The sequence below is a fragment of the Paroedura picta genome, chromosome 9 (genome assembly GCF_049243985.1).
Source record: "Paroedura picta isolate Pp20150507F chromosome 9, Ppicta_v3.0, whole genome shotgun sequence".
Lineage (NCBI taxonomy): Eukaryota > Metazoa > Chordata > Lepidosauria > Squamata > Gekkonidae > Paroedura > Paroedura picta.
Window position 1 is genome coordinate 22,598,418 of NC_135377.1, and position 12,165 is coordinate 22,610,582.

The window sequence follows — 12,165 nt, forward strand, 5'->3', positions numbered from 1 at the left end:
TGAGCCTCTGGGGAATTGTAGTCAATGGGCATCTGGAGAGCCACAGGTTGGCCACCCCTGAAGGGCTAATTTAGGCCAAGCCCAAAGGCATTAAGGCCAGGGGCAAATCAAACCAAGCGCGACCAACAGCCCAACTGCATGCAAATGACCCAGAAGTAAAGCCCGCTGAGTCCAGAGAAGTCTACCTCCCTGGACTACCGCCTCTACCCTCTTGGGGCGCCTATTTGTCCCCCCGCCGCCCCCTGACCTCGTTTCTTTGCGCAGTCCCCGCCTCGACCCCGCCCACCGCCCTCCTTTTGCCCAGCCTACGGCAGAAGCCCCGCCCACAACCCTTAGACGTCGGCGTTTGAAAAATCGGGCGAGCTCATCGGCAGTCGCAGACCGAGGGGGAGACGAGGAGGAAGAGGCGAGCCTCCAGCCCAAGTTCGTCCCTCGCTTTTCCACGCCGGCTCTCGCTGAGCACCCCGTCGCCCAACCCGGAGGAGGCGTGAGGAGCCAGGGCCGGCGAGCGGGTGGACACTTTCCGCCACGGAGGCTTTCTGTTCCCCGCGCCCCCCTCCCGTCTCGGGCGGCCGTGGACTGCGCGCGGCGACGACGTCACCCATTGTTTACAAACCAACCGCAGCAGCAGCAGCAGCAGGAGCAGCAGCCGTGCGAGTGTTTGGGGAGCCAGGCGCCGGCGAGGCAGGCGGGCGGCTGCGTGGCCGAGAGGCGAGGATGCCGTGCCGGCGGACGGGCGGGGAGCGCTTCCTGCTGCTCGAGCGCGCCGTGGCTTTGCAGGGCGGCCCCGTCGGGGGAAGCATCGGCGCCAAGGAGGTGGACGCGCTGGTGGCCAAGCTGGGCGAGGTGCTGCAGTTGAGCGCCCAGCACCGGACGACGCCGCCGCGGCTCCCCAAGCACCACGGCCGGGACCGGGCGGCCCCTTACGCGGCCCCGAGGGGGCTGGGCTTCTTAGCCTCGCTGCACCCGCGCCCGCCGCCGCCGCTGCTGCTCTTGCCGCCGCCGCTGCCTCTGCCGCCGCCGCCGCCGGCCACGGACAAGAGAGGCAGCCCTCGGGTCGCCAAGCAGCTGTGCGGCCGCGGCTGGCTGCGGAGCGCCGCCCGGGCTGGGGGCAAGAAGCCGAGGCGGCATCCGCTGCTGCCCGCCGACGACGACGACGCCGAGGACCCGCACCGGCTCCTGCAGCAGCTCATCCTCTCCGGCAACCTCATCAAGGAAGCCGTCCGGCGCCTGCAGCTGGCGGCCGCGGCTTCGACGGCGGTGGGGGAGACGTCCGCCGCGGGCTCGCCGAGCTCTGCCTCGTCCGCCGGGAGCTGCCACAGCAGTAGCGGCGAAGGGGACTCTGCCGCTCCGCCGGCGACCGCGGCGGCCTTCGCCGTCTCCCCGTTGCAGCCTCTGCCCTAGCCCGCCCGGGGATGCAGCCTCCCCGCCCCCGATGGCCCCCTTCCCCCCCCGTCAAGCCTTGGGCAGCCCGTGCGAGAGACTCTGCAGTCCCCGACCGCGCTCCCTGCACACGTCCGACGGGACGAGGCGCCCCTGCGAATCGCCGGCGGCGTCCGGTGCTCGAGGCCACGCCGAATACTTGAAGCAGACTCTGCCGGGAAGTCGTTCTTTGTCGCTTGTCGTCGCGGAGGGAGCCGCGGGCCGGGCTGCCGCGCTCTCGCCGCCTGTTAAGCAATCGTGGTGCTACGAAGCCCTGGACGGCAGCCTTTCAGTCTCTCCTCAGACGTCCAGGCGACCGGGATCTACACTTGTCCGGACATCATAAATGCGCTCCCCCCTCCCCCCACATAGTCTGCTATGGAGGGCGGCTGGGAAGCGCAAAAGAAGGGACCATCCCGTGTGGCATTGTCTTGTGTGCGATTTTTCTCACCTGCGGCTCTGTGTTCCCCAGGGGGGTGGGGTGGGGATGGAGAAAAGCCCAAAAGCACGTAAGGGGTTGGGGGTTGCATTGGAAGGAAGGGGGGAGATTTGTATGCTCTTGAATGCAAATAGAAAAGGTTTAACAAGTTGCATCTCTCTTGCCAAGGTCACCCTTGACCTCGACTGTCCAGGCTGTGTTGATTCTTGCTGTGCTCCCTGGTTGGTTGGAGAGCGTAATCCTATCCCAGTTTGTTTTGACTGGGCTGTGTAGGAACCCAGTGTTTTGCAACTGCTGGGAGTCTCATGAGGACTTGCACGCTGCCAGATCCAAATTGTTGTTGTGCTTCTCTCTCCCCCCCCCCCCCACTTCTTTCCAAGAGCTCCTCCTCTTTATATAAGCAGGATTCTCAGAAACTGGGGTCGTGTTACAGCAGTCTTTCTAAGAAATCTCTTCGCCCTCCACTTTGCCAGCGGTGGCCGGCTCCCTGGGGCTGGCTCCCAGCCCAAGGTATCAGGTTTTTCGCTGTACCCACCCCCCTCTGGTTCCCACACTGCCAGCCATTTCCCTTGTGAGCCAATCCCTCTTGCACAGAAGAAAATCTGCCTGTGTCTTTGATGGTCTTACGAGATCATTTGCAATAAGTCCAAATTACTCTTCTGAGACTTTCCCTTTCATTCTTACACAGACCTTTTGTTTTTAGTGGCTGTCCAAAAACGGCTTAAAATGTGAATATCGAAACTGGGAAGCAGCTGATTTTAACAGAAACGTCGTGACAATGAAAAGGCACATTGTTCACAAAAGGTAGCTAAAATAAGCTTTTTTTATTAAAAAGCAAACACAGAACTCAATGACTCTGTCAACAGAAGCAGCTGTTGATAAAATAATACACTTCGTAACGGAGTGTTCAAGTGTTTGTTCCTGGTTTTCAGGGTATGTCTTTAAATATGTCTGTATTGAATAAATGTGGTAGACTTTTTATATAAAAAAACAGCTGGGTTGTCTCTTTTCTTGATGCTGGAACGATCTGTTCGTACACACTTAAAACATTTTTCCACCCCACTTCTGCGAAAGTATTATTTGCAGAGAAAATGAATCTGCATCGTGTGATGCAGAGGAAGCAGCTTACGTATGCTTTAGATTGCAACTCAAGTCTCTTTGTTTGGCGGCAGCATTTTTCAATGCACAGGACCCCTCTTGTGCCTATTGATGTATTGCTATGGTTGGAATGTGCAACTCTATCATTTATTTGATAGTATCATCAAAAGCAAGAATACTGCGTGGCAGGGCATGCACAAGTGATCAAAGCCCCCTCCTTGCTGTATAGGCTTTAATGAGAAAGAAAGGATGACAGCCTCCTTGCAGCAATTTGATTAATGTTGCAAGACAATGATGTTGGATGTGATCCAGATCCACTCACATCAGTGGGTACCTGCTTCTCGGTCTCTGTAGGCTGAGAACTGCCACTTTCCCATCATGCCAATTAAATACCTTTATAACACTTGGAAATTCAGCTTAGGTAACTGGCGATTTAATTGCACTAAAGCATAGCTGACATTCTACTTGTCCTGTCCCAATTTCAATCAAATCCTCCCTCTAACTGATGATGTCAAAAAGAAAATGGCAGACAGTTTAATGGGTGTGCAAATGCTGATAGAATTACGTTTACCCCCTGTTTGAGTGCTCGGTAATACAGATTGGCTGCATTGCTTTTACAGAATACTTTGAAAGAAAATGGAAGACACATGCCAGCTTTTTGAAACTAGCATTGTCTGCGTAACTACTTTGCAGATACCCTGAAACCATTCTGTCCCTTACAACTATAGACCCTTTCTTGCCAGTTTTGTGCATTTGTGCACAAATAGTAATATGAAATGTTCTATTATTAAAGCTTCATGCGCTATTCTAGTGATACAGGCAATGGCCAGTGATGAATAGAAATGAAAGGGCAGAGAGAAATAGCCTGATCCTTATTACTGCAGTTCTGTTTAAGTTCTTAATTTGGTACCTTGTCAGTATTTTACACAAAGTAAAGTTATTTTTTGTTTAAAATTTTATTTACAAGTTTATATGCCATCATTAAAGACACGTGCTTTGAGCTGCCTCACAAAGTTTAAAAGAGGAAAAGGGATTAAATTGTGAAAGAGCATAAAATCAAGCCATAAGAACAAGGTCTTTTAAAGATAAATGTACCTATACAGCTTTTAAAAACTTTTTGTGCGTAGAATTTATTGATCCTTTTGGATTAAAAGGACCCCACAGAGAAATGTTTTTAAACTGTAGGTGTTAACTGGAAAACTATCTCCTGAAGCTGCCTGAGGGCCTCATCCAATACACATTTTATGTTACTGAGTACTGAAATAAGGAGTCAACAAAAAGACTATGTTATAGTATTGGGACTGTTACTCTTACATGAAGTAAAAGAATTAATTAAAACTGAGCATCCGATTCAGCATGTTTGGGTGGATGTTTGTGTGGAAATATAATTTGTCAGGGAATAGCCTGATATTAAAAGGAACTTGGGCACAGATTTGGGGCCAAATTAAACAACAGTGGCTGTCTCCTGAGTTTAAATATAGATGTGCCCTGATCACACAGAAATTCTATGCTTCAGGATCAACTTTAAGAGAATAGGGAGATGGTGTAGAACCATTGCTTTCCCAGCACATTCCATCTGCGCGCGCTCTTGAGTTTTCCTTCTACTCATGCACCGGAGCTTGGCTAGGTGTAGGGGGGTATACTGTGGGGAGGTAAGTATCAGGAGGTGGGCATATAGGAGGTCAGAAAAAGGACTCAATCGTGCACACCCCCTTTGCTGTGAAGTGGGTAGCTCTGTGTTTCAAATGGGTAGCCATATTGGTCTGAAGTAGCACAATAAAATCAGAGTCCAGTAGCACCTTTAAGACCAGCAAAGATTTATTCAAGGCGTGAGCTTTCGAGTGCAAGGAAGAGTGCTTGCACTCGAAAGCTCACGCCTTGAATAAATCTTTGCTGGCCTTAAAGGTGCTACTGGACTCTGATTTTTTGAGCTCTGTGTGTGTTTACTTATATATTTATACCCTACGTTTCTTCCCAAAGTGAAAACAAGTGACTTTGAAAGTCATTCTGTCTTACAATATGTACCTTTCATAAAGGAGTATATAAGTGTTTGTGTTCTATATGTGAGGGGGTTAGGCTAAGGGAGTTATCAAGCAAGCTTCCCTGGCAAAAATGGAGCCTGAACCTAGGCTTCCTCGATTCTCACTCAACCTCCTAACCAATGGAGTACATTACCTCTCTGATATAGCACAGTTATGTCTGTTTTGACCCTGAGATGATTTGCTTTGCCTTTACTCTGTCCAATGCAGACCTCTGAAGTCATGCCACTAAGTAATCATGCATTCTTTACATATGATAAAGGAAAGCTGATCTTAAAGTATAATTTCTTAACCCTTTACCCAAGAGGCATCTTTGATTCACAGCTGGTCTTTAAGGAGTAAGAGTGGAACAAAGCTGTTACAAAACAGAAGATCTATTGTATAACCACTCAATCGAAAAGCAATGTTTCAAAATGTTTTTGGACTCTGCATGCATGTAAAAGTAATTCAGGGGATTGGTGTTCCAGCCAAGAATGGCAAAGGTAAAACAAATAAAGGGTAGCAGTTTAATGTTTAGATTCTTGGCAGAAGTCAGTCATTTGCTTTTCACAGTAGGCCCCTCCACATGTTTGAATAAATCACTATACACATCTTAGGGAAACATTTGTTGATAAGAAGGCAGGCAAGCCTTTAAGAAGCCTAGTGAGGCACAGTGGAGATGTGAGTAATATGCAAATATTTTAGCTCCTTCAGATAGCTACAAAAGAAGGCTTAAAAAATAGCCCATTGTACATCTCAAAAGACAAAAAAAAAAACCATTTGTGAACAGTTCTGTTCTACCTTTTCATTATGCATTGTGGAGCTCAAAAATCTTGCCTACTGCCACCTTTTAACTGAAACCCTTTATTTGTATCACCCTATCCATCTTTTGTAGTGCTAACAGCTACAGCTTCAGTTGGGAAAGCCAGAAATGCCTTAATTAATCTAAACAATAGTTTATCTCGTGTAGCTTTCTGTTTCTGTGGTTAGCCAGTTTCTGGGAAGTCCAGGAACAGTTCAAGAGAACAAAGAAAGCCAACATAGTGTAATGGTTAACGTGCCAGGTCGGTTTTTGAGAGATCCAGGTTCAAATCCTCTCTCAGCTTGGGCCTCTTTCTCTGACTAAGTTACCTCGCCGTGTTGTTGTGAAAGGAAAATGGAGAACAGTTTTGTTGGGTCCCATTGGGGAGAAAACGATTACGAATAAATACGCCCCATTTAAAAATGAGGTCATAAAGCAGGCAGTGATTAATTATTAATTTAATTTAATTTTTAAAAGCAATTCTTCAACTTCAGATGCCTTACATTTGCACAAATAGGCCCTTAGCCAGCCGTCAGCATGGTCTAATAAATCTACATAAAACATATCAAGCAGAGAGTGTGACTGTATTTTACTGATTTCTAGAAAGCTGCTAAAACAGACATGACAAATCCCAATGAGGTAGCCATTTTAGTCCACTGTAGCCAAAATAACAAAAAGTCTATCTGACTCATTGATTGTTGCATAAACCTTTGTGAGCTGGAACCCTCTTGGTCAGAGACATGAGCATTTACATTCTCTCTGTGTGTGAATTCTACAAACACCCAGGGGGGACAGGAGCCTACCAGGCTCAAAATACACAAACATAGGTGTGTTACATCAAAGAGCCAGATCCAGTCAAAAGAGAGGGTGTGGACTGTTCCCAATTGCTCATGATTCACTTCTGAATAGTGTATTCAGACTTCTAAAAAGGAATTTACTTTCTTGATTGAGTTAGCTCTTTCCAGTCCCCTCTGAATTCAAATGTAATAATATCAATGATGCATATGCATTCCAACTCTGCAATTTCTGGCTGGAATTCTTCAAAATAACCTTGTTTTATTGTAGCAACAGAATCTACTGTCATCATACCCCCACCCCGCAACATACATAAGTTAAATTCTTTGTTAGAATTAAACATGGGTAGGATTCTTTGTTTAGAGAGACAAAAAGAGGGAGAACTGTCTCTCCACCATATTATAAAACAAGAAAGGAAACAAGCAACCCATCATGATGTCAGTGCCAGGTCATCTATATTGACATATTTATTGTTATGAAAAATTCCATTAAAAAGGCACAGTCTGCTAAGGATTGTCAACTGTTCTCTATACCATCATTAGAAATGTAAATTATGCTACTTAACTTGAATGACATTATACAGCAATGTTTTCTGGAGAGGAAAGATCTCCATAAATCTTAACTGGCTGTAATTAGTAGGGGTCAGATGTGGCTATCTTTGTGGCATTAATTGAGGCTGTTTACTCTTGAATCCTTTTTATGAACAAAGGGTCATAGGCCATCATCATCACACCAGCTGATTCTGATTTTATTACTACTTCAGGCTTTGGATACACATCTTTTACACTGCATTTAATAGACGAATTGTGTATATAGTGGGATATATGTATGGTAGGGAGAAGAAAAAAATAGTTTAAGGTGACCAGATTGTCCCACTTTTGGAGGGACATCTGGGGGTACCTGGCAAACTGTACTTATGTTGAAATTTAAATATATATATTATAATACTATTTTTGTGTTCTATGAAACTTTTTGTTGCTCTATATAGACCAAATTTTTAATCAAGAACCCCCCCCCCCCCAGTCAATGGTGTCCCGCTTTACCAATGTTAAAATCTGGACACCTTATTATAGTCAGAGGAGGTGGCAGTTTACCCATAGCATTACTAGAGCTGGCAAAGTAAGGCAGAAGTATAACTCTGCTCTGCGGGAGCAAATCTGTCTATGGTCCCTGGCCTCAGAGAAGTTGCCTGGCCTCAACCTGGAAGACTTGAGAGTCCTGATAGAACTATTGCAGTTCTGCAGGGCCTGCAAGATGAAGCTCTTCTGCCAGGTCTTTCGTTGAGGCCAGAACGGTAAGCTTGGAGGTTCCTCAGTTTACATCAGTCCACTGGACAAACTCCCACCCCCACGGCAGTTGCTGTCTGGCAAACCAGTGGGAAGGAGGGCTAACATTGGCCGTTGATTATTTTGTATTGGATACTATGTGTGGGGTTTTCTTGAGGAATTTAAAAAAAAGAATTGTTGTAACTGGCCATTCTGGGAGTGGCGAGCTAAAAATCTAAACAGTCAGTCAATCAATCAACTGAATTTCATCAGCCCCTCCCATGGTTCATAAACTCACGGGAGCAATAGAAATGTATTTATTTTAGATGTTTATACCCCACTTATCCCTCCATGGGGACCCAAAGCAATTTACAACTTTGTTGTCCCTCTCCTCTATCTTATTTTCACAACTATTGCCCTCAGAGTTAGGAGAGGGTAAGAGAGAGTGACTCACCCAAAATTATTCATTGCGCATGCATAGCAGAATTAAACCTGGGTCTCCTAGTCTGGAACTCTTAACTACCATAAGACACCTAGATTAAGCAGTTCTCAATGTGTTGGTGATAGGGATACCAGCCTCCAGGTGGGACACTAGGGATCCCTCTTCCCAAATGATAGCTTATCTCCAGAAAGATAGATTCAAATGGGTAGGTATGAAGCCGCACAACATTCTAATTGTAATCAGTCCTTTTGAGTTCAGTTGTAGTTCACAAAAACATTGGAGAAATAAAACTGTCCATGTTAGTAATTAATAGCGGACACTTTCCCAGTTGTGAAAAAAAAATTAAAAGAGACTCATTGTTGACCCCAGCATGGAAGCATCCCCATAAGTGAAAAGCCGTGCTGGCAAGTTATCTTGTCCTGAGAGTTAAATTTGAAATTACATTATATATTACTTAAATCACATTACAGTCACATTGTCCCCCTCCCCCGCAAAAAAGAAGGAGGGATTGTAAGGAATGTGGATATAAGAGTTGAATGAGATTAGCATGCATAATGAGATTTAAAAAACCCTTTGTCCTTGTTGAGTCCAGGGTATGACATTGTTTTGAGTGTTGTACTAACTTGCGTTTCTGCAATCTCCCTTTCTAGTCTGTTCTCAAAGTTTCTTTGCCTTATTGAACGTACTGGAAGATTGAAGCGTTCCTCTACAGGTTTTTCAGTCCTGTGATTTTTTATGTCAGACTTATGTCCATTAATTCTTTGGTGGGAGGTTTGACCCGTTTGCTCTATGTAGAGAACAAAGGGAAATTGTTGGCATTTAATGGCATATCCAATGTTAGAAGATGAGCAAGCAAGCCTTTGATGTAAGTGATGTTGTTAGGTCCAGTGACTGTGTTGTGTTATTGGAATGTATGTGGCAGCAAAGTTGGCATCTGGGTTTGTTGCAAGCTCTAGTACCAGTGTCCATGTTCAAATTAGATGTTGCATTGTTGTGGGTGAGGAGTTGTTTGAGATTGGGGGGTTGTCTGTGTGCAAGAAAAGGTTTGACCACCAGGACTTGGGAAAGAGAACTGTCATTATCCAATAGAGGTTGTAAGTCCTTGATGACGCGCTGATTATGACATGAACATATCATATGGCATAATATGGCATAATTTGGTTACTATGACATAGTTTACTAATTTGCCACTAATTTACCTTTTTATATACCTGTACTCTCATGATCCTTGTTTCATTTTGTCTGAGGAAGTGTGCATGCACACAAAAGATTATGCCTTGAATAAATCTTTGTTAGTCTTTAAAAGTGGGCTCAATTTTTGTTGAGCTTATCTGCAGGTGATAGAGATCATTTCCCCAGAGAAAACAGATGCTTTGGAGCATTCGCTGGCAGGGGTCTCCTGGGAATTGTAGTCCATGGACATCTGGAGGGCCGCAGTTTGACTACCCCTGCTTTGGAGGGTGGACTGCCATTTTACCCACTGAGGTACCTGGCCTCCCCAGCCTCCACACCCAAATCTCCAGGAGTTTTCCAACCTGGATCTGGCAACCCTCCTTCTCCCCCCATTTTCCAGCAACGTTCAGGGAGGATCTAGCAACCCTAGATGTTAGGCATAATTTCTAGACAGTTGCAATGCAGGGAATTGCAGCTCTCCCCACAGCATTCCATCCTTCACTTTCCCATGCAGAAGTGATCTAGGCCTACTTCTGGTATGTCAATTATGGTGGCAAATTAGGGTTGACAGCCTTCAGGTGAGGCCTGGAGAACTCCTGGAATTACAACTGTTGATTCTGTGATTCGCTTCCCTGATGGAAATGGCTGCTTTGAAGAGTGGTCTTTATGGCATTATACCTTGCTGAAGGCTCTCCCTCCCAGAATGCAGACCTCCCCAGGCTCTGCTCCCAAATCCCCATCCCACGAACTGTCAAATTCCTTAGCTCAGGTAACATTTCACCCATTAAGCTGCTTCTCCTGAACTTGAACATTTTGGAATTATTATTTAGATTATTTTGACTGGTTACGTCTAAACATAGAGAACAACTCTGTGTGTTGACTACAGCAGTCCAGTCTGAACAAGAGATGTGTGTGAGTGCTACGCAGGCAGAGGGTGGGGGGGGGCAGGGGGAAAGCCTCCCTCCCCCAGTTTGCCTGAATGCCACCGCTATGGCTGAGGAGAAATGAAGCCCTCAGGCCAGGCTACAGTTTAAACTTTAATCATTTGGCCTCACAGCCTGAAAAGTAAGGAGGGTGGGGGAGAACACAAACAAGGGTCTTTCTCCCGCCCTTCCCCCACCAGAGCAATTTCAGAGCTAGGGAAGTGGCCTTGACCCTTCACTATTCCTTTACCTGGAACTCCTTGATTCTGCCTATAATTTTTTGTCATAGGAGTTCACTTTTATGGCGGGAGATAAACCACCCCTTGAGGTATCGCAGGGTGAAGGCAAGAGCCCTGCTCTAAAACTGGACATTGCAACTCTGTCAAGAGAAATGTTAAGAAAGAAGAATAAGACACATTCAAGCATTTCTGCTCTCTCCTGACCTGCCTTCTAGATTCCACCTCTGACTGATTATTTAGCAGCCCTGTTTACAAGTTACACCGAACACATGGACAATCTGTGTAGACCAGGGGTAGTCAAACTGCGGCCCTCCAGATGTCCATGGACTACAATTCCCAGGAGCCCCTGCCAGCATTTGCTGGCAGGGGCTCCTGGGAATTGTAGTCCATGGACATCTGGAGGGCCGCAGTTTGACTACCCCTGGTGTAGACTATACACTTAATTTTTCTTTATACATGCGTCACATGGTTCTCATGTTACACGCAATATAGCTGAATGTATGATTTAAACCCAGCATTTCTACTGATAAAGTGATCACGAGTTGGCTCTTATGTGTGAAAATGCAAGGTGTACATACGGCCACTATAGTCACTATAACATGTAACCAGGACTAGTGACACACATTTTTCTGGTTAATAGATCATTTGCATGATTGGTTTGCAGTCTTTATTATATTTACTGCAATTCTGCTGTTCTTGTGTTTACAAAAAGCCGTTGAGGCGAAGCGCTGTCCAAGGGTGCTCAATAATTAGTCATTTTATGACTGAACAAGGACTGCTCTATCTTGGTAACTTGTGCTATATGGTTACCCATCACATGGACTCAGTTCCATCATAACACAATTACAGATTGTATCTACATTCACAATAATTCATAAAAAATAAACTTTTTTTTCCAGTTGAGTGTCTTCTTTTTTGCGGCACAAGTAGTAGTGATAAAATAAAATAATAATACAGTTTGATGTCATGTATTTGTGCCAGGAGTTCTTTTAACAAGTCCTTTAACATAGACCATGGCTATTCTTCTCCATTTTGCAAATGTATACTGGATGAAAACATCAGGAGACAGAATTGCTTAAATTTTAAGAAGGCTCGCTCTGTTGCGAAATGGTGGTTACAAACACACACTTGAAAAATTCTCTTCAAACCAATACGTTTAAGCTGAATGGTGGCCAATATCCCAGGTCCAGATTTCTTATATTTGTCTGGGTTTTTACTAGTTAGTAAGAAAGGAACAGTGGAGGGAGAAAGTGGGGAGCATTTTAATGCTTGGTGGAGCATTCAAAGGTGCAGGCACCACCCGCAGACGAGAAGCCAAGGGTATTGTGCTGCTTTAAAGGCTTAAACATTTGTAAGGGTATATAAAACTTGGCTTTTGTTATCTTCCCAAAATGCTTTGTGAGTCAGATTACTGTTCTTTCACTTAAGTTATTTTTGGAAGGTGCAGTGGTGGGTGGACCTTCTACTTAAACCTTTAAGGAACCATTATTTTGGGCTGAACGCATCTTGGTGAGCATCTGACATTGCCAACTTAAGAACTACTTCTGTA

At 45.5% G+C, this 12,165-nt stretch overlaps 1 protein-coding gene across 1 annotated transcript; it reads left to right on the forward strand.

Annotated features, from left to right (window-relative positions):
- Positions 1–358: 358 nt before the first annotated feature.
- On the forward strand, positions 359–2,854 carry LOC143844580 (GSK-3-binding protein-like). The gene has a single exon (XM_077351874.1). The coding sequence runs from the start codon at positions 718–720 to the stop codon at positions 1,402–1,404; it is 687 nt and encodes a 228-aa protein (XP_077207989.1). The 5' UTR covers positions 359–717; the 3' UTR covers positions 1,405–2,854.
- Positions 2,855–12,165: the final 9,311 nt, after the last annotated feature.